The following is a 23,698-nucleotide window of genomic DNA, read 5'->3' as shown; positions in this document are numbered from 1 at the left end:
GGAAAGAAACTGGAAAAATGCCCAGTCTCCAAGGGGTTAAGAGGTGTCACATAGAGGAGATCCCAGGATTATACATTACACATCAGTAGGGCGAGTGTCTCCTGCATCTCCTCGCTCCCCGCACAGGTCATTAGGAGGGTCACCTAAGGCTCTTTCTAGCCGGGAGGGGATGGATCTGAGGAAACCGTGTTGGAAATCCGCTGTCAGAAACACATAAATGATTGGATTCAGGCAACTGTTCAGACAAGCCAGGCTGGTAGTGATAGTGTGTACTGTATAGGATATTATGTAGTCTCCATAAAGCCAGAACATTTTTAGCCAGATGTAATATGGAAACCAGCAGATGAAGAAACACGATATAACAGCGGTGATGATCCTGGAGGATCTCTGAGATCTCTGGGATCTCTTACTTTTTCTAAGTTTGTAGAAAATGGTGACATAAGAGGTGACGATGATGAGAAACGGGATCACACACATTATAACCAATCTGATCCACTGCATGGTCTGATCTAACTCTCGGTTATAAGGAGATATGTGATAATAATATAATACACACCATTCATCTAGAGAACCTACATGGTATCTATACACATAATACACCGCACCGGCCACAGTGACGCTCAGCCCCCAGATGATCGCTGCACTGATTCTCACCAGGCTACGAGATCTATGAACTTTGGCCCAGAATGGCCACATGACGGACACCCAGCGGTCAATGCTCATGGCCGTCAGGAGGAGAACACTGGCGCTCATGTTCACATTAAACAGAAACATGTTCACTATACAATAAGCAAAATCTGGGAGGTCATCAGAGAAAAGTGCAGCCCACTCAGCAATTCTCAGGGGGAGAGATGAGCAGCACAGGAAGTCGGCGATGGCCAGGTGGAGGAACCACACGGCACTGATTGTGTTCTTCATCCTGAATCCGGCAATCCAGATGACTAATCCATTACCGATAATCCCGAGAGCAAAAACAACGCTGTATAATGTAATGGACGCCTTCTGCAGAATGTATTCATAATATTTTGTCATGTATTCATCAGGTGACCTGAGAAGACAGAACAGGGCAGACATTAGGGGAATGAAGACTTTATAGTTCCATCAGTTTCCCCCTTGTACATGGAGGACGGGGGCTGACATCACAGTGGGATCACAAGGTGGAGCGGTTTTTATGTTTTTTAATACAAATGTTTCCCTGCGTTTCACCTGTAAAGTCTCTGAGGTTCCCGCGATCTCCTGCACACAGCTCGGGTTTTTCTCCTCAGTATTTTGTACAATACCTTGGTTTCTGCAGAATGCAGCATGTCACTTATTTCAGCATTTTTTCTGCATTTTTCAGCCATTAAAAGCAATAGGGGAGCGAAAAACGCTGAAAAAAATGCTGAAAAATCGCAGGTATCAGTTTTGCTGCATTTTTGGTGCCAAAACCTGATGAACTTGAATCTGATTTTTTTATGCACTAAACTTTATCAGCATGAACAAGAGACAAATGTACCCCGACAACAACGCAACAAAAACTAAGCAAAACCGGGATTTTTTGAAGCAAGTTTCTTACTGCCGAGAGAGCAGGTTTTTCCTGCAGAAAAAAATTGCATCAAAAACGCAACATGTGAACATGGACTAATATAGAAGCAACCAAGGACAAAATAAAAGCAAAAAAAAGAAATTTAAAGGGATAAAAGACATAGGCAAAATAGACGGAGAATCGGGAAGGAAAAATATGGTTTATTAAGGGACATGGAGAAAAGAGAAACATTACAAATTACAGGGATAGAAGGAAAATGAAAAAGCTTGGTCTGTCCAGACAGGCAGGGAAAGGGTTACGGGACACAGATAAGATCCCTTATATATAAAACATATAGGAGGTAGGAGGGGAGAGAAGGAATGGGAAAGGCAAGGAAAGAAAAGGGAAAGGAAGAACAGCTGTAACCAGGAGGAGACAAGACTATAGAGAAATACTGACTGTTACATAATGGAGATACTGTCTGCTGGAGTCTAATAGCGGCGCAGTTTTCATGGAATCACAGCCACGTTGCTTGGACAGTCAGACACAGCAGAACATTCATGTAAAAACAGCAGCAGAAGATACGCAACATTTACGCTACATGTGAACACGGTCTAAATGTCCAAGCAACGTGGACGTGATTCCATGAAATCTCCGCTCTCTGAGGTCTGAAGACGCTGCTGAACTCTGCGGTTTTGGTGCTTTGTTTCTCTATAGGCTTCTTCTGGAAAAAACACACATAAAACACCGTTAGGCTATGTGCACACGTTACAGATTTGCCTGTGGAATTTTCTGCTCAAATTCTTCCTCTCTTGGCAGAAAACGCAGTTAGAAATCCGCGCGTTTTTTATGCAGATTTTCATGCATTTTTCCATGAGGATTTGTAAGATAAATAATTTACCAACAAAAAAGAGAATTGTGATGTCATTTCTTTGTCCAACCTCTTCTCTTACATGCTCCATTGAAGACCATAATATCATCACACACCATGTTCTAAAGTAATGTTTACACACACAAAACTAATAGAAGTGAATCTCTATAGATATTAGTGATGGGCGAGCAGTAAAATGCTCGGGTGCTCGCTGCTCGGGTCGACCAATTGGAATACTCGGGTACTCCGCCAGAACAACAAGCCCAATGCAAGTCTATGGGAGACCCGAGCATTTTGATTGCGATCCCCCCGGGGTCCTTTTAAGGTCTAAAAACATCAGAAAATGATGGAAACACTGCTCAAATGACACGGGGACATCATGGGGATCGCCCCTGGAAGCATCCCTGATCACAGCTGTAAACAATGTTGTCAGAGGTTCATGCCATTTTTACCGGTGCACCAAAAAACATACCAAAACAGATTTTGCTGGGAAATATAAGGTACATTCTTTCCAAGTTAACCCCTTCCTGAATCCGACGTACTATCCCGTCCACGGTACCCGGGCCCGTATGACCGTGGACGGGAAAATACGTCGGGCCCTTTAATGCGATACCGCGACTTAAGTCGCGGTGATCGCATTAAAATTCCGACGCCATGTCACCTTACAGAAGATGGCGTCGGCATCCTGGGCTGCGATCCCGCCCCCCCGGCATCCAGAGTGCTGTGATTGGCTGTTCAATTCTGAACAGCCAATCGCAGCATTTCTCATTGTTTCAGCCAATCAGCTTGGCTGAAACAATGATGTCCTAGGCTGGGATCGAGTACCGATGTACTCGATCCTAGAGCCGGTGCCTGGCAATGCCAGGCATCGGCAAAAAGCACATGGATTGGCGCGATCGCCGATCTAATCGATCGCGCCAAATCGCAGTGCACAGCGGCGCTATATAGCCACTGTGCCCTGCCAGTACCGGCCCGGATCGGTGCTATATTAGCACCGATCCTAGGCTGGAGCCTGATGCAGGCCCAGCAGGAGCTGGCTGGCGCGATCGATTAGATCGGCGATCACGCCAACCACAGGGCACAGCTGCGGTCACCATGTGACCGCTCTGTGCCCTGCTGGTGACCTGGGCATGACCTGCCTAGTAATCGGAGCTGTGAGCTCTGATTCTAGGCAGTTGCCATGGTCACCAGGCAGATCAGGGATTGGTGGATCGATGTAATCATTCGATCCCACCAATGACAGGTCACAGCAGCGATGTGACCGCTCTGTGACCTGCCCCTGACCTGTCTGACCTGTCTGCAGGGGTCCTCACTCTAGCTGAGGATTCCTGCAGAGAGGTCGGACACAGCAAGAGCTCCTGTGCTGGGTATTGTGGTGCCACAGCTTGTAGCATCACAATCCCTGCAGAAAAGAAAGAAAAAACCGCCAACCGTAAGTGTTCCTGATCTCTGATCCCCTACCCAATCTATCTTCACCCCCCTTCTATCATCATCCCCCCAACCTAATCCCCCATCCCCCTTCCCCCTATTTTTATCCCCCTCCACCCCACTTTTGCGCCACCTCCGTGCGCAGCCGGCGAGCGTTGATCGGTGACGCCGTTCACCGATCAACACTCGTGCTCGCTTTTTTTCCTTAGCCCCCTTTGCGCCACCTCCGTACACACATCCTGCAGCTGCAAAACTTGGATAAGTGACACAGTTCACTTATCAGAGTTTGTACCTGCCGTTTTCCTTTTTTTTTTTTCCACCCCCCCCCCTTGCGCCACCCCGTGCGCACATCCAGCAGCCTAGTTTTGATAAGTGACACTTATCAGCTAGGGCCTGCTGTTTTAGACTTTTTTCCACAGCTTTTTCTTTACAGAAAGTTTACACCAATCACTCCCCCCCCTCACGTACACATACAGTTTTCAATAAAGTGTACACCCAAGCACCATATTTACACAAAAATGTAATCAAATTCAGCCCAACAGCGCTATTCAGTGGAGGAGGCATATGCTATACTTGCCTCCGACACTGATAGCGATTTGGATGACGATCCGACTTTTCTTTATTTTTCGGATTCTTCATCCTCTTCTTCTTCCTCTTCCCCCTCCTCATCTTCCTCCTCGGGTCCTGCGGAACCGCCACGCAGACGCTCCAGGACAGAAGGTGAGGCAGCACCCACCATGCCCGCAGCTGACCCAGTGCTCCCCGTATTGACCTCACCCCCCCGAAAATTACGAGCCACTGATTCCTGATTTTGTGGCAGAATCCGGAATCAAGTTTGACACCACCGGCCTCACAGAAATTGACTTTTTCAAAGTTTTTTTCTCTGAGGATTTTGTTAACCTCATGGTGGAGCAAATTAATTTGTACGCTCGTCAATTTTTGGAGCAAAACCCGCGTTCAACATTTTCAAACTGGTCTCAGTTGAAATGACGCAGTTTTGGGGCCTGGTCCTCCATATGGGGATACTGAAGAAGCCGGAAATTCGGCAATATTGGAGTGTTGATATTTTATACAACACTCCAGTGTTCCGAATGGTCATGGCCCGGACGCGTTTTGAGGCCATCCACAAGTTTCTGTATTATACTGATAATGCACAGTGTCCCGCACGAGATGACCCCAACTTTGACCATCTTTTCAAAATTCGGCCGGTCATTGAACACTTCAACAAAAAGTTTGCTGAAGTGTACGTGCCCCAAAGGGACATCTGCGTGGATGAGTCCTTGGTTCACTTCAAGGGAAGGCTGCGATTCCGTCAATACCTGCTCAGTAAGAGGGCCAGGTACGGAATCAAACTCTATAAGTTGTGTGAGAGTACCTCAGGGTTCATCCACAAGTTTAGAGTTTACGAAGGGAAGGACACCCGGATTGAACCCCCTGAGTGTCCTCCTTTCCTGGGAGTGAGTGGGATTTGGTGCACCCACTGCTGGATAAAGGTTATCACCTTAACACTGATAACTTTTATACCAGCATCCCACTCTACAAATCCCTCTCTGAGCGACGTACAGCAGCTTGCGGTACTGTCCGCAAAAATCAGAGAGGCCTCCCAAAGACGCTACTTGGGCAAATGCTCCGAAAAGGTGAGAGCAGAGTCCAATGTAGCGACAACCTGCTGGTGGTCAAGTACAAGGACAAGAGAGATGTCCATCTCTTGACCACCATACACGGTGATGGCAGTACCCTCTGCACTGTACGGGGTACCTCTACACAGGTCCGCAAACCGACATGTGTAGTGGGGTACAACAAAAACATGGGGGGCGTTGATCTCTCCGATCAACTCCTCCAACCGTACAATGCATTGAGGAAGGCCAAGGTGTGGTATAGAAAGCTGGCCGAGCACATCGTCCAAATGGCAATGCTCAACGCATTCCTGCTGTCACAATGTGCATGCCCCAGCGATACGTCGTACCTTCAGTTCCAGGAGGTAGTGGTTAAGGCCCTGATATTTGGCGCTCAGGAAGGAGCGGGCCCCAGTACTTCTGGAACTGAAGGTGCTCGTATTGTCCCAGGTCAGCATTTTCCGGGGGGTGGTCCCACCAACCCCAAGAAAAGGTAAGCTGCAAAAAAGGTGTCGAGTGTGTTACAAAAAAGGAATACGCAGGGACACCACCTATCAATGCGACACCTGCCCTGAAAAACCTGGCCTGTGTATGAAGGATTGCTTCAAATTGTACCACACCTCCATGCACTACTAATTTACATTAGATTAGTTGGGGGCACATCTAGATTTGTTCTTTGGGGGTCTAGTATCCAAAATGATGTCGCATGTGGTTTTTTTTCCTGTTTAGGCACATCAGGGGCTCTGCAAACGGAACATGACGTCAGCAGACCGTCAAAGTCTGCATTCCAAAACAACACTACTTCCCTTTCGAGCCCCGACGTGTGCCTAAACAGTTTTTTCCCACATGTGGGGTACCAGAGTACCCAGGACAAATTGGACAATGACTTTTGGGGTCCAATTTCTCCTGTTACTCTTGGGAAAATTAAAAATTGGGGACAAAATGATCATTTATGTTGGAACAAGACAGGATTTTATATTTTCACGCCCGGGCATTATAATCTTTAGTGAAACACTTGGGGGTTCAAAGTGCTCACCACACATCTAGATAAGTTCCTTAGGGGGTCTAGTTTCCAAAATGGGGTCACATATGGGGGGTTTCTACTGTTTAGGAACATCAAGGGCTCTGCAAATGGAACATGACGCCCGCAGACCATTCCATCAAAGTCTGCTTTCCAAAACATCATTACTTCCCTTTCGAGCCCTAACGTGTGCCCAAACAGTAGTTTTCTCCCACATGTGGGGTATCAGGGTACTCTGGACAAACAGGGCAAATTGGACAACGACTTTTCGGGTCCAATTTCTCCTGTTACTCTTGGGAAAATTAAAAATTGGGGACTAAATGATCATTTATGTGGGAACAAAACAGGATTTTATATTTTCACGCCGGGCATTATAATCTTTAGTGATACACTTGGGGGTTCAAAGTGCTCACCACACATCTAGATAAGTTCCTTAGGGGGGTCTAGTTTCCAAAATGGGGTCACTTGTGGGGGGGTTTCCACTGTTTAGGCACATCAGACGCTCGGCAAACGCGACATGGCGTCCGATCTCAATTCCAGCCAATTTTAGTTTGAAAAAGCCAAACGGGGCTACTTCCCTTCTGAGCCCTGTCATGTGCCCAAACAGTGGATCCCCCCCCCACATATTGGGTATCAGCGTACTCAGGACAAATTGGACAACAACTTTTGGGGTCCAATTTCTCCTGTTACCCTTGGGAAAATAAAAAAAATTGTTGCTAAAATATTTTTGTGACTAAAAAGTTAAATGTTCATTTTTTCCTTCCATGTTGCTTCTGCTCCTGTGAAGCACCTGAAGGGTTAATAATCTTCTTGAATGTAGTTTCAGTAGCTTCAGGGGTGCAGTTTTTAGAATGGTGTCACTTTTGGGTATTTTCTGCCATTTAGACCCCTCAAAGTGACTTCAAATGTGAGGTGGTCCCTAAAAAAAAATGGTTTTGTAAGTTTTACATATAGTAATTAAGGTTGAAGGGAGACTTTAAGTCCATCTAGTTCAACCCATATCCTATCCTAACTTGCCCTAACATGTTGATCCAGAGGAAGGCAAAAAAAACCCATGTGGCAAACAGTAAGCTTCACATTGGGGAAAAAAATTCCTTCCCGACTCCACATACGGCAATCAGACTAGCTCCCTGGATCAACGCAACACTAAGGAAACTAGTGTATATACCCTGTAATATTATACTTTTCAAGAAAGGCATCCAGTCCCTTCTTAAATTTTAGTAGGGAATCACTCATTACAACATCATATGGCAGAGAGTTCCATAGTCTCACTGCTCTTACAGTAAAGAATCCGCGTCTGTTAGTATGCTTAAACCTTCTTTCCTCCAGATGCAGAGGATGCCCCCTTGTCCCCGTCACAGGTCTAAGAGTAAAAAGATCATTAGAAAGGTCTTTGTATTGTCCCCGCATATATTTATACATTGTAATAAGATCACCCCTAAGCCTTCAATTCTCCAAACTAAATAACCCCAAGTGTAATAACCTGTCTTGGTATTGCAGACCCCTCAGTTCCCTAATAACCTTGGTCGCTCTTCTCTGCACCTGCTCCAGTTCAGCTACATCCTTCTTATACACCGGAGACCAGAACTGTACACAGTATTCTAAGTGTGGTCGCATTAGTGACTTATATAGAGGTAAAATTATGTTCTCATGAGCATCTATGCCTCTTTTAATGCATCCCATTATTTTATTTGCCTTTGCAGCAGCTGCCTGACACTGGCCACTAAATGTGAGTTTGTCGTCCACCCATACACCCAGGTCTTTTTCAGAGATAGTTTTGCCCAGTGTTTTACAATTAAGCACATAATTATACATCTTGTTCGTTCTACCCAAGTGCATGACCTTATATTTATCCCCATTAAAGCTCATTTGCCATTTATCAGCCCAAGCTTCTAGTTGACATAAATCCTCCTGTAATATAAATATATATTGTCCTCCTCTGAATTGATTACCCTGCAGAGTTTAGTGTCATCTGCAAATATTGAAATACTACTCTCTATGCCCCTTACAAGGTCATTAATAAATATGTTAAAAAGAAGCGGGCACAATACTGACCCCTGTGGTACCCCACTGCTAACCGTGACCCAGTCCGAGTGTGCTCCATTAATAACCACCCTTTGTTTCCTATCCCTGAGCCAGCTCTTAACCCACCTACACATATTTTCCCCATCCCCATTGTTCTCATTTTATGTATCAACCTTTTGTGTGGCACTGTATCAAAAGCTTTTGAAAAGTCCATATACACCACGTCCACTGCATTCCCTTGATCCAGTCTGGAACTTACCTCTTCATAAAAGCTTATCAGATTAGTCTGACAGGAACGGTCCCTTGTAAACCCATGTTGAAATTGGGTCATGAGGTTATTGGTCTGCAGATACTCCAGTATAGTATCTCTTAGAAAACCCTCCAGGATTTTACCCACAGTTGAGGTTAAACTTACTGGCCTATAATTTCCAAGTTCAGTTTTTGTCCCCTTTTTGAATATTGGCACCACATTTGCTATACGCCATTCCTGTGGCAAAGCGCAGGCATGAGGAAGCCTTCTGCACTGCCTGTGACAGATTGCTGATCTGTCACAGTGATCTGTGATGTGACAGATCAGCGATCTGTCACAGGACAGTGATGTCCCACCTGGGACTATTTAATAAAGTTAAAAAAAATAAAAAAAATATTCCCCCAAATAAATCCATTTTTTGGAAATAAAAAAAAAAAAACAAAAACAATAAAAGTACACTTATTAGGTATCTCCACGTCCGTAACGACCCGCCCTATAAAACTGTCCCATTAGTTAACCCCTTAAAGAATAAAAATAAAAAACGAAGCAAAAAATAATGATTTATTATCATACCGCCAAACAAAAAGTGTAATAACGCGCGATCAAAAAGACGCATATAAATATCCATGGTACCGCTGAAAACGTCATCTTGTTCCGCAAAAAACGAGCCGCCACACAGCATCATCAGCGAAAAAGTAAAAAGTTATAGCTCGCAGAATAAAGCGATACAAAAATAATTATTTTTTATATAAAATAGTTTTCATTGCATAAAACCGACAAAACATAAAAAAACTACCTAAATGAGGTATCGCTGTAACCGTACTGACCCGAAGAATAAAAACGCTTTATCAATTTTACCGCACGCGGAACGGTGTTAACGCACCCCCCCAAAAGAAATTCATGAAACGCTGCTTTTAGTTCATTCTGCGTCCCAAAAATCGGAATAAAAAGCGATCAAAAAAATGTCACGTGCCCGAAAATGGTACCAATAAAAACGTCAACTCATCCTGCAAAAAATAAGACCTCACATGACTCAGTGGGTCAAAATACGGAAAAATTATAGCTCTCAATATGTGGTGATGCAAAAACAATTTTTACAATAAAAAGCGTATTTTAGCGTGCGACAGCTGCTAAATATAAAAACCGCCCTAAATAGTAAATCAAACCCCCCGTTATCACCCCCTTAGTTAGGGAAAAATAATAAAATATGGATTTATTTCCATTTTTCCATTAGGGTTAGGGCTAGGGTTAGGGTTAGGGCTGAGATTAGGGTTAGGGGTGTGTTGGGGTTCGGGTTGGAGTTAGAATTGGGGGTTTCCACTGTTTGGGCATATCAGGGGCTCTCCAAATGCAACATTGCATCTGTTCTCAATTCCAGCCAATTCTGAGTTGAAAAAGTCAAATGGTGCTCCTTCCCTTCCAAGCTCTGACATGCGCCCAAACAGTGTTTTACCCCCACATGTAGGGTATCAGCCTACTCAGGTCAAATTGCAAAACAATTTTTGGGGTCCAATTTCTCCTGTTACCCTTAGGAAAATAAAAAAGTTGGGGGCAAAAATATCATTTTTGTGGAAAAAAATGATTTTTTTATTTTCACGTCCGAGCGTTATAAACTTCTGTGAAGCACTTGGGGGTTCAAAGTGCTCACCACACATCTAGATAAGTTCCGTGGGGGGTCTAGTGTCCAAAATGGGGTCACTTGTGGGGAGTTTCAATAGTTTAGGTACATCAGGGGCTCTCCAAATGCACATGACACCCGCAGACCATTCCATCAAAGTCTGCATTCCAAAACGTCACTACTTCCCTTCCGAGCCCCGACGTGTGCCCATACAGTAGTTTTCTCCCACATATGGGGTATCAGCATACTCCGGACAAATTGAACAACAACTTTTGGGGTCCAATTTCTCCTGGTACCCTTGGGAAAATAAAAAAAATGGTGACTAAAAGATCATGTTTGTGGAAAAAATACGAATTTTTTATTTTCACGCCCGGGCGTTATAAACTTCTGTGAAGCACTGGGGGGGTTCAAAGTGCTCACCACACATCTAGATAAGTTCCTTAGGGGGTCTAGTTTCCAAAATGGTGTCATTTGTGGGGGGTTTCCACTGTTTTGGTACATCAGGGGTTTTCCAATCGCGACATGATGTCCGATCTCAATTCCAGCCAAAAACGTCAAATGGCGCTGCTTCCCTTCTGAGCTCTGCCATGCGCCCAAATAGTGGCTTACCCCCACATGTGGAGTATCAGCGTACTCAGGACAAATTGCACAATAACTTTTAGGGTCCTGTTACCCTTGGGAAAATAAAAATTGGTGTGAAAAGATCATTTTTGTGGAAAAAATATGATTTTTTAATTGTACCGCTGTACGTTATAAACTTCTGTAAAGTCCTTGTGGGTTGAAAGTTCTCACCACATATCTAGATAAGTTCCTTGGGGGGTCTAGTTTCCAAAATGGGGTCACTTGTAGGGGGTTTCCACTGTTTAGGTACATCAGGGACTCTCCAAACGTGACATGGCGTCCGATCTGAATTTCAGCCAATTTTGCATTGAAAAAGTCAAACGGCGTTCCTTCCATTCTGCGCTCTGCCATGCGCCGAAACAGTCGTTCCCCCCCACATATCAGGTATCAGCGTACTCAGGACAAATTGTACAATAACTTTTGCAGTCCAATTTCTCCTGTTACCCTTGGTAAAATAAAAAGAATTGAACCTGAAATATTTTTTTTGTGAAAAAAAGTTAGATGTTCATTTTTTTTTTAAATATTTAAAAAAATTCCTGTTACGCACCTAAAGGGTTAATAAACTTCTTGAATGTGGTTTTGAGCACCTTAAGGGGTGCAGTTTTTAGAATGGTGTCACTTTTGGGTATTTTCTATCATATAGACCCCTCAAAGTGGCTTCAAATGTGATGTGGTCCTAAAAATAAAATGGTGTTGTAAAAATGAGAAATCACTGGTCAACTTTTAACCCTTATAACTTCCTAACAAAAAAATTTTGGTTCCAAAATTGTGCTGATGTAAAGTAAACATGTGGGAAATGTTAGTTATCAAGTTTTTTGTGTGCCGTATCTCTGTGATTTAAGGGCATAAAAATTCAAAGTTGGAAAATTTTCAAAATTTGCGCCAAATTTCCGTTTTTCTCACAAATAAACGCAAGTTATTTGAATGAAATGTTACCACTAACATGAAGTACAATATGTCACGAGAAAACAATGTCAGAATCACCGTGATCCATGGAAGCGTTCCAGAGTTATGACCTCATAAAGGTACAGTGGTCAGAATTGTAAAAATTGGCCCGGTCATGAACGTGCAAACCACCCTTGGTGGTGAAGGGGTTAAACACTCCTCCAACCTTCTAGCCATTTTCTCCCCCAGCACAGCTGCACCCTCCCCATTGAGGTGCAGCCCGTCCCTAGTTTTGTTGTAAAAATTAGAAATCGCTGGTCAAATTTTAACCCTTATAACTTCCTAACAAAAAAAAATGTTGTTTCCCAAATTGTGCTGATGTAAAGTAGACATGTGGGAAATGTTATTTAGTAACTATTTTTTGTCACATATTTCTCTGTTTTAAGGGCATAAAAATTCAAAGTTTGAAAATTGCAAAATTTTAAAAATTTTCGCCATATTTCTGTTTTTTTCATAAATAAATGCAAGTTACAGCGAAAAAATTTTACCACTAAAGTGAAGTACAATATGTCACGAGAAAACATTCTCAGAATCGCCTAGATCCGTTGAAGCGTTCCAGAGTTATAACCTCATAAAGGGACAGTGGTCAGAATTGTAAAAATTGGCTCGGTCATGAACGTGCAAACCACCCTTGGGGTGAAGGGGTTAATGACTTGTATATAAGGCAAAATAAATAACCCCAAACCAAAATGTTCCTCCACCACTTGGGCTATGTTTAGATGCAGTATTTTTGAAGCATTTTTCAACTTTAACATTGCTTTCAACCAAAACAAATGCATTCACTGGGAAATGTCATTGTAACATTTAACAACCCTAGCTAGCCTTGTGGTGTGTGACACATAAGCAGACACATCTTGTTTCATTTATGAAGGAGGGACTCACAGTCACAGAGCCTATTTTTACAGGGGCATCAGTCAGCATTAATCTTCTTAAATGGCCATTATTAAACAGTGGGTCTCCTAAACAGATACAGCCTATGCAGTGAGTGGATGGGCTGCCAAGAATTATGACACAGCCCTTGGGGATGTACATATTTTTTGTATTTTGGTGACGGGCATCATAACACCCTTGCCAAAACAGAGAGTGGCCGGAGCATGTCTGGATACGTTCACCCTGGTGTTCAAGTGGTGGTGGACAGTGAGGATAAGGAGAAGGAGGACAACAAATAGCCAAAATCAGGAATTGTATACCCATGTTTGGTTGTGAAGAGGTGCATGGGAATACACCTCCCAAAAAAACACTACATTGGAGTTTATGCTTCGCTGTCATCATTTGGTGGTGTCGAGAAGTCAGGCCCATTCCATCTCTTGATCATTTTTTTCTTTTTTAAGAGTCAGCCTGTCTGCATTTTCCGTAGAAAGGTGAATGCGCTTATCTGTGGTAATGCCACCAGCAGCACTAAAAACCCTCTCAGACAAAATGCTAGCTGCAGGGCAGGCCAGGACCTCCAAGGCATAGAGAGCCAGCTCATGCCACGTGTTCAGCTTGGATACCAATAATTAAAAGATGCAGATGAATCACGGAGGACATTGGTACGGTCAGCAAGGTACTTCCTCAGCATCTTAGAAAACATTGCATTCCTTGTGAGATTACCCCACGCCACAGTGCATGGGCAATGGGAGTGTGGCGCCCCTGAGGCTTCAGTCGCCACAGAGGTACTGCACCTTCTCCTAAGGTGTGGTACCCCACCATCCAGGTAAGGTGGGAACTCCCTTCCACATTCCAACACCTGCACCCCACACACAGGATAGTTCAGCAGGGACCCATCCATGCTTTATGCTGGAAAGGTCATAGGGTGCCTTTTGTGGTCCCTGAAAGATAGAACAGTTCGGAATGAAGGAGACAGAAGGATGGTGGGAAGCAGAGATAACCCTTCCAGTCCATAGCGCAAAGGCCAGGGCCCGATCCCCGAGATTGATCGGAACTTTTATATTCAGCAACAGACACCGGTGGAGCAGTGAGCCGCTAACGCCTTACTCCCATCATAGACTTGAGACACAACAGCACCTGAATAGTGAGCTAGGACTCCTTAGTGAGGAGTCCCCGATAGAGGCTACAGCTGTCTGTCATACAAGTAAGGGTCATAGGAACCCGAGACAAGAGGTACTTCAGGGAACCACGGTACTGAGGAGCTTCACACTACAAAGCGCGTTGGAGGAGACATTCAGGAAGGTACATGTTGGTGGAGTGTTGTAGGGAGAATCCTATCTTATCTGGAGGTTGGCTGAGGCCCTGACCCGAAGGACACAGTGCGGAAGCAGGTATCTGTGTGAACTGCAAACAGTGAGTAAAGCTTTGGAACCGCATACTTCGGTGTCCTCCAGTTATTCCAGCACCGTTACACCTGGGTACCTGCCCCTACACCATCTGCGCCTCCCCGCCATTACTACATCTACTCTGCCCTGGGACTACAGCTCCACCTGTGGGGAGCTTTACCATATAAGCTGCACATACCATCAGTCCCAGCGGATCTGTATGCAGCGTTGGCCTAACACCATATTTGCCAAACACCACGGGTGGCGTCACAAACTATTCTACCATTAACTACATCTCCCCATTACTTGGGCGCCCAGGGCCACGGACCGGGTAATCGCTGCTGTGACACATCCCCCTGACACCAGCCCGGTACCGAGTACCCCACAGCCCTGGGAGGGCGACCCAATTTTGGCGTCACGAACAGGATGACGAGACCCGATGCCATCGGGTTCTGTGTGCCTTGGATTTACAATTTTTGAAAATGTGCCAAAGACCAAATTTAATAGAGTGTGACATGAATCTTAAAAATGGCTGATGGCGCGGAGAAGAAGGGCGTGAAGAGATAGGAGGTCCTAAGAAAAGACCGCGAAGAGTATTGGGCCTTCCCTGCCTGAATTACTATGTGACAGATGCATGGCCCACCCCTCCCCCGAGGGGTTCGTATACTGGCTTGGTATGGAGGTGCTGGAAGACGCCGCCCCTGGAAGGAGGGGCAGAGGAAGCCAGTGGCAAGCAGAAGGGCGGAGCAAGAAGAAGAACGGCAGAGCGCCATTTTGGGAAGCAAGGGAAGGAGGCCTGCGGAGCGCGGGCCCCTGGCGCCATGGCTGACGGCTCCAACCCTGAAGCCGGCATGATTTGTCGGCAGCTACAAGAAGAGATCACCGAACTGACCACCCGTCTGCAGCTGAGAAGGGAAGCGCTGGAGAGGCTGAGACGGCACCGCGCATCGGCAGGGCTTCCACCTGCGGTACCTAGTTCCCCGGTACCCGCTGCTATACCGGACTGCCCCCGGATGGCGCTGACCTACACCTCCACCCTGACCGTGCGGCTGAGCACCACCTGCCCAGAGAAATTACCGGAGGACCTGGGAGTGGAAGCGGAGCTCCCGCTTGGACCTGACACGGCTGCGCAGGTCCCCGCAGAGACCCCTGCCGATCCGGAGCCCTCACCTGCTCCCTCATCACCTGCACCGGAGCAGTGGCCACACCGCCGGGAGACCTCAGGTATGTCAGGCGTCCCTTCACTCGAGAAGACCCGGGGTTGCCCCACCGCTGCAGCGGATGGCCAGGTTGTGCTAGACCTGGTCTGGGACCGGGAAGCTAGTCCCCAGGGGGGGAGACACCGGAACCCCAAACGGTTGTACCGCAGGCCCCAGCAGGCGAAAGCAGGTCCCGGGAGGAGGGAGAAAATGAGGCCCATTGCCGAACTATCATCAAGCAGCTGAGCACCGGGAGAGGGAGCAGCAGAGATTGGCTGTACTGGGCCCGGATCTGAAGAGAAAAGAGAGGACCCGTGCTGGGCATTACGGTTCCCAGGATGCCGCAGGATGGGGGCAGGTCCTTAATGTTAATCAAGAGCGGAGGTTTGGATTCATTGCAGACCCCAAGAGGATAAGTGACTTATTCTTTAACCGGAGGGACGTCAAATCTCACTTGCACAAAGGACACCCTGATAGAAACCTGCAACCTGGGGAGTATGTCACCTTTACCCGCCATGAGGGGCTCAGGGGATGGTACGCCCTGAATGTACGACGTATCCCTGCAGAGTTCATCGAGAGGTACCTGCCACAGAAGCCCTTCAATGCTCCTCCACCAACAGTTACCACCCAAGCTGCCAAGGTACCTGCTACCAGGATTTCAGCTGCCCCAAAGTCGACTCCAACCCGGCAGCCTAAGAAGATCTCTGGCTTGACACCGCAGGAAGAGGACTATCTAAGAATGGTCAATGACTATCTCGAATATGGTGATGGTTCCAGTTCCAGAACCCCAGGAGGGGATCACCAGTAAAAGTAAATAAGAAAAAAAAAAGAAAATTTCTACAAATCTCGTTACCCAGGAGGGTCATTTGCACCAGTTGTGCCTTTACCTTTTTTTTATCTTGTTGCCCAGTTTGTGATTGGCAGTGTAGTTTTGAAATAGAACTGTGGAGATCATAGGCGCTGATTGGTCCAAAACTTTATTGTACATAGTTTGCACCCCTTTGGGTGCTCTCTCTTGGTTTTACATATACAACCCCTTTTGTGAAGATAACGGTTTACATATAGACTCTTTGCGAAGATGATGTTTTACATATGGCCACTTTTTGAAGAATGATGTCTACCTCAAGGGACACTGCAAGAAATCCCGGCTGGGAGCAGTATTCAACACCTTTCAGAGATTCTTGTATGTTTTATGATAAAGTATTTGATAATGTTGTGTCTTATGCAAAGTAAATGTCTTTTATAGAATGTTTTGATACAGAGAATTAGAAAAGTTTCGAGATAGAATGTGAAACTTGAATAAAGAATGTGAGAATTGAATAAAGTAACAGGTGACAGGCCAAGTACAGATGGTCAGTGTCTTGCATCCAGTAGAAAGGGAGAAAGAGAAAGCGAATAATTGATAGAAAATGTGTTGAGTATAGCACTTTGAATTAAGAATTGCACTTAAAGAAAATTTTTGAGACTAAGATAGGAAGTTAGCCTGTTTGTAACGTTTAAGAAATGTGCCTCCTACATTAGGAAGATTAGATAAGTATTGTTAACCAGCATTTAAAAACTTTTGTGTGTTCCTGTATTGTTTCTTTTGTTGTCTTGCAGCCCACGGACGTGCTGTGTTTAACGTGGGGGGTATGTGGCGCCCCTGAGGCTTCAGTCGCCACAGAGGTACTGCACCTTCTCCTAAGGTGTGGTACCCCACCATCCAGGTAAGGTGGGAACTCCCTTCCACATTCCAACACCTGCACCCCACACACAGGATAGTTCAGCAGGGACCCATCCATGCATTATGCTGGAAAGGTCATAGGGTGCCCTTTGTGGTCCCTGGCTTCGTAACACAAGAGGTGCAGAGGAGGTGGGTGGAGTTAGATATAAAAGAGAGGGAAAGTGTAGGATTACAGGTCAGTCTGAAGTAAGTCAGTCGGAGGACGCTCACTCAGTGAGGAGTGAGAATCCCTTGAAGAAGGGATGAAGGAAGGAGTGCTGCAGCTGCCCCAGTGATCTGGGCCAGCTGGCACGGGGAAGGAAGAGAAGGAGAAAGAGACATAGACTTGATACTACAGATTCCATAAGAAACATAGAACAGTTCGGAACGAAGGAGACAGAAGGACGGTGGGAAGCAGGTTGAGAAAGAGAGATAACCCTTCCAGTGCGCAAAGGCCGGGGCCCGGTCCCCGAGGTTGATCGGAACTTTTATATCCAGCAACAGACGCCGGTGGAGTAGTTAGCCGCTAATGCCTTACTCCCATCATAGACTTGGGACACAACAGCATCTGAATAGTGAGCTAGGACTCCATAGTGAGGAGTCCCTGATAGAGGCTACAGCTGTCTGTCATACAAGTAAGGGTCATAGGAATCCGAGACAAGAGGTACTCCAGGGAACCATGGTACTGGGGTGCTTCACACTACAAGGCGCGTTGGAGGAGACGTTCAGGAAGGTACATGTTGGCGGAGTGTTGGTGGGGAGAATCCAATCTTATCTGGAGGTTGGCTGAGGCCCTGACCCGAAGGACACAGTGCGGAGGCAGGCATCTGTGTGAACTGCAAACAGTGAGTAAAGCTTTGGAACCGCATACTCTGGTGTCCTCCAGTTATTCCAGCACCGCTACACCTGGGTACCTGCACCTACACCATCTGCGCCTCCCTGCCATTACTACATCTACTCTGCCCTGGGACTACAGCTCCACCTGTGGGGAGCTTTACCATCTAAGCTGCACATACCATCAGTCCCAGTGTATCTGTATGCAGCGTTGGCCTAACACCATATTTGCCACACACCACGGGTGGCGTCACAAACTATTCTACCATTAACTACATCTCCCCATTACTTGGGCGCCCAGGGCCACGGACCGGGTCATCGCTGCTGTGACACATCCCCCTGACACCGGCCTGGTACTGAGTACCCCACAGCCCTGGGATGGCGACCCAGGAGGGTCTTAGAAAACTTTCCCAGAACTTTGCCAATGTTCCTCTGTCTCTGCTGGAGTGGACTTGTGTCTGTTTCGCCTGTCCTGCTTGGTTGGCCAACGAACTGTTATCTCTGCCGCCAGCATTTTGACATGGGAATTTTTTTTAATACTTCTGCAACAATGACCCTATGGTACTGCACCATTTTGGTACACCTGTCTGCCTCTGGAGCAAGAGATTGAAAGTTATCCTTGTAGCGTGGGTCTAAAAGTGTCACTAGCCAGTAATGACTGGTACCCAATATTTTGACAATACGAGGGCCACGGGAAAGGCAGCACAACATAAAGTCAGCCATGCGTGCCAGACTGGTAACAGGCAAGCCCTCCGTGTCCTCACCAACAGGACAACTGACCAAGGTGTCCTCCACGTTGGGATGACATGAGGCTGGGGTGTGTGAAATCACCTTGAATGGTTCCTTGATCCATATCCTCGTGCTCCGCGTGCAATGCATCCTCTTTCATTGCGAGCAGAGAGCTTTTCAGAATGCAGAAAAGTGGCATGGTGATGCTAATTATGGTGTTATCGCCGCTCACAATCTTGGTGGACTCCTCAAAGTTTTGGAGGATGCTACATATGTCTGACATCCATGTCCACTTCTGAGGTCTTATGTTTTGAGTCGAACCTGAAAAACGACAGCCTTGTTGATGCTGGTATTCATCAACTGCCCGCTTCTGCTCACAAATCCTTTCTAACATATGCAGTGTAGAGTTCCAATGCATGGGGACATCACACACCACTCGGTATGCCGGAATCTGCAATCACTGCTGAAGCACGGCAAGGGCGGCTGAAGCTGTAGCTGACTTTCTAAAATGTGCACACAGGTAGCGTACTTTAACCAGCAGATACGGCAGCTCCGGATAGCGTTTTAGAAAACGTTAAACAGCAAGGCTCAGCACATGGGCTAGGCATGGTACATGTTTCAGTTTGCCTCACCTCAGAGCCGCCATCAGGTTTCTGCCATTGTCACACACAACCATGCCTGGCTGGAGATTCAGCGGTGTCAGCCACACATCTGCCTGCTCTTTCAGAGCTGTCAACAACTCTTCAGCATTGTGCGGTTTGTCACCTAAGCAAATTAGCTTCACCACAGCCTGTTGCAGCTTTGATTTGGCAGTGCTGCAGTGCTTCCAGCTTGTGACTGATGAGCTCATTTTGTACATGGAGGCTGAGGAGGAGGTTGTGCAGGAGATGTACACAGTGGGGGCAACCCTGATTGAGGTAGGGCCCACAAACCTTTGCATCAGGAGAACGTGTTGCATCCTAAGCTCTGATTGGGTCCCAGCTTCCACTATGTTAACCCATCGAGATGTACTGTCCCTGGTCACAAGCACTTGTCCACGTGTCCGTGGTTAGGTATACCTTCCCTGTAACTGCATTGTTGAGGGCATGGGTAATGTTGTGGAACACGTGCTTGTGTAATGCCAGGACGGCACAGCGGGAGAAATAGTGGCAGCTGCGGACCGAGTATCTTAGGATGGCTGCCGCCATCAGGTTACGGAAAGTTTCCATCTCCACTAGCCTAAAAGGCAACATTTCCACCACAAGCAGTTGAGAAATATGAGAATTGAGCACTGTGGTCTGTGGGGCGTTACCTGCATTTTTACGCTTACATTCCAATGACTGGGATATGGACAACTGAAGGCTGCGCTGGGACAAGGACATGGATGTGCTTGATGATGATGCTATTTGACTGTGGGCAACGGCAGGTGCAGGGCACGAGGCATCTTCGCATGCACCTTGGACAGGGGATTGGCTTGCACGCACAACACTGGAAGAAGCTGTGGTATCACCCGCAGACACTGTTCCTGCAGCATGGGGTTGTGTCCACAAAGTCGGGAGCTTTGCTGCCATGTGCCTGATCATGCTGGTTGTGGTAAGGCTGGTAGTTTTGCTACCCCTGCTGATGCTGGCGTGACAGATGTTGCAAATGGCCTGCTTGAGGTTATCTGCAGTCTTTAAAAAAATAATCAGACTCAGGAAGACCTAACAGTTGTACTGGCAACTTCTGTCAGTTTGGTGTTACCGGGAACGGTTCTACAACTTCTGTCTGCAGCCACAACACTGCTTCTTCCTGCCTGAAGTGGTGTGACGCCTACCTCTCCCTGTGTGCTGCTGTCCTCGCTCTGCATGTCCTCCTGCCAGGTTGAGTCTGTTACTAGGTCATCCACCACCTCATCTTCCACTTTCCCACCCTGGTCCTCCTCCTGATTTTCCGGCAATTGGATCTCATCATTGTCCTCCTCTTGTGACCGTGACTGCTCAAAGATTTGTGCATCGCTACATGGATTATCATCTTACCCCGCTTCAAGTTGACCGGGCGAGAGGCACAAGTCTCCAAATGGAAAACTGAACAGCTCTTCGGAGTGTCCGAGTGTGTGATCAGTTGGCTCAGGGCAGTCAGCATGGTGGGAGGAAGGAGGATCAGGGTAAGGAATATGCGGTCCAGATTCACGGCTACTGTGACTTGACGACAGGGTGCTGGTGGATGAGTAAATGGAAGTATTATCCGCTATCCAACCAACAACCTTTTCACACTGCTCAGGCTTCAATAGTGCTGTCTTGCCGTGGTCCCCTAGGACTTTGGACACTAAGGTCCAGTGAGAAGGTGTGGGTGTTTATGGTGGGCCAATTTCAGCTTGCCCACGGCCTCGTCCTGCACCATCACCATCACGTCCACTTCCCCATCCCTTGCCACGTGCCTTGCTCATTGTAAATGGACTACAATATTATACACATTCACTACAAAAGAGTTATTTGGGAGGCAACTTGTATGTGATACGTGTGCTGGAAAACCACACTTTTACCTATCTGGACTTTAGGTAAAAATGTGTTTTGCCTCATCAGATTTAATAAGTACGTTAACAGACTTAAAAAAAAAAAAAAACACAATGTCTAGGCCTAACATGGCCAAATTTTTGGCAATGATAAATGAGGCCTCTTAGGGAGATACCACAACGAAAAATGTGTGGCCTGTATTTTTATTTTTTGGCTAACTAGTGCTATATATAAGTGCTGTGACACCCAGGACCAAAAAAAAGGAAAACCGGCCTAAACTGGCCAAACTTATAGCACGCACAAATATTAGCTGGCATGGAGATACCACTACGACATACGTGTGGCCTATTTTTGGCTAAATAGTGCTGTATTTAAGTACAGTGACAGACAGCAAAAATAAAATTAAATTTAGGCCTAAAAAGACCAAAGTTTTTAGCAGATGGATGCATGAGGTGTGTACAGATATACCACACTGTAAAATACGTGGCCAGTATGTATTTTTTTGGGGGGTTCAGCAAAATAGTGTCAAGAAATTGTGTAAGACACAAAAAAAAAATCTACTCAACCGTACCACATAAAAATTAAATATTTCTCTGCGCACTCAAAAGGGATGTTTGGGACCCCTTTAAAATTGCTGGATTTTCATGATGCGCTATGAAAAGGATCTGATTATTGCACTGTCAATAAGCAAATGGGGGAAAAAGGGCTCTGGATTGCTTTGCAATAAAAAAAAAACTCTATTAGCCCTTGCCAAAAAAATTTTCAAAGCCATTTACACCTGGGTCTAGGTATATACGGCCAATATATCCTACAGGTAGCAGCACCAGGAAGGGATGGACCCTTTTGATGCATGCAATGATCTATATACACACATACAGAGCCTGCAGGCCTTGCACTGATGTGTATAGAGCGACGTACACTACCCTGCCTACCTAACACTGGAACCTATATACCCTGGAATTAGTCCTTAGAAGGGCTGTTTGTTTATCTGGATTTGAGTAGTTTATGATGGTAGACCCCTCACTGACTAATAAATCCCTAATTCTGACCCTATCTCGGCAGCAGCTCTCCCTACGCTATCTCAGTCCGGAGCTGAATGCTCCGAGCAGGGCGGTGCCCTGTCTCTTATATCACAGTTGATGCTGTGCGGCCAGCCAATCACTGCACAACCACACAAAGATGGCTGCGGCATTTCATGGCCTGGCAGACAATCCCTGCCGCAGGATTGGGCCTCTGAAGTCAGCCAAAAAAGCTGGGTGGAGACCCGAGTTCCCGCTGAATAATACCGGAAATGCTCGGTGCTCGCCGAGTACAACGAGTACCGTGATACTCGGGCGAGTAACAAGTAGTGGCGAGCACGTTCGCTCATCACTAATAGATAAATCTATCTATCGATATACAGTATATCTATATACAAAGAAATCTGACCAGCACCTCCTAATGTGAACACGTGCAAGCTGACAACCTGTATTATATACAGTAGACAAAAAAGGGCACAGCAGCCCTATGCATGAATCTAGGCCATGTGAAAACACAGAACAACATTTAATTTATATTTTAATACTCAAAAATATTTTCAAAATTTTTTTAACTTACAGTAATAGATGAAAATGAAGGTTCTGATGGGTCCTGCTCCACTGTATATGCCTCTCTTTATCTATCAGCCTACAGTTATGGACACTCCTGTCCACTCCCAGGCTAAGCCTACAATTTATGGGCAGGTAGAGCTGATTACAGCCACCTGCAGGTCAATGGGAGGAGTGCAAAATCAGGCTGGAGGCAGCCAGAATCAATAGTTTAGGGTACGTGCACACGTTGCAGATTTGGCAGTACCATGTAAACCTATGGTTTATTTTCCCCAGCATGTCAATTCTTTGTGCAGAATTCGCAGCTTTTTACACCTATTCCATTATAGGAATCCGCAGGTGTAAAACCGCAGGCGAAATCCTCACAAAATCCGCAGGAAATCCGCAGGGAATGAGCAGGTAAAACACAGGTCATTTTACCTGTGGATGCGGAAAAATCCGCACCGGAATCCACAACGTGTGCACATACCCTAAATATACAGAAAACCTGGTGCTGCTGTGCTCTTTTTTGTCTATATCTATCTATAGACATATCTATCTATAGATAGAAAAAATCTGTTAGCCAGGGTCACACTTGCGAGAAACTTGCACAAGTCTCGCACCTCAATACCCGGCACTGCCGCATGCACTCGGACCGGAGCGCATAGAAGTACATGCAGCCGCACACTCCGATCCCGAGTGTCGGCGGCAGTGCCAGGTATTGAGGTGAGAGACTCGTGCAAGTTTGTCGCAAGTGTGACCTCGGCCTTAAACGCAATATCTGTTTAATTAAAAAAAGGGGAAAAATTGCGTCCCCTGGAGAGCGGTAACATCTCCCGATGTGACAGCTCTCCACGGGAGATTGTCGTGGAACACTTGATATTAAATGGATTACGTTGGAACAGGGAGTATACTGTTGGTGTTTTGTTTTTTTTTTGCAGGGGATCGAGGGCGTTAAGGATTTGCTGTATGGTGAGTATGTACTGTATGTGTGTGTGTTTTTTTAATTCAACACAGTAGCCGGATGATGGGACTACTACT

At 46.1% G+C, this 23,698-nt stretch overlaps 1 protein-coding gene across 1 annotated transcript; it reads right to left on the bottom strand.

Annotated features, from left to right (window-relative positions):
- On the bottom strand, positions 1 to 22,762 carry LOC141055886 (N-formyl peptide receptor 3-like). Its single transcript, XM_073552596.1, has 2 exons — positions 22,689 to 22,762; positions 1 to 1,048 (listed from the first exon to the last, which is right to left on the bottom strand). The coding sequence occupies exon 2, from the start codon at positions 1,030 to 1,032 to the stop codon at positions 76 to 78; it is 957 nt and encodes a 318-aa protein (XP_073408697.1). The 5' UTR covers positions 1,033 to 1,048; positions 22,689 to 22,762; the 3' UTR covers positions 1 to 75.
- Positions 22,763 to 23,698: the final 936 nt, after the last annotated feature.

This window comes from Dendrobates tinctorius, unplaced genomic scaffold (genome assembly GCF_039654945.1).
Source record: "Dendrobates tinctorius isolate UK_male_01 unplaced genomic scaffold, ASM3965494v1 ptg000192l, whole genome shotgun sequence".
NCBI classification, from domain to species: domain Eukaryota; kingdom Metazoa; phylum Chordata; class Amphibia; order Anura; family Dendrobatidae; genus Dendrobates; species Dendrobates tinctorius.
This window is presented reverse-complemented; position numbering and strand designations above follow the sequence as displayed.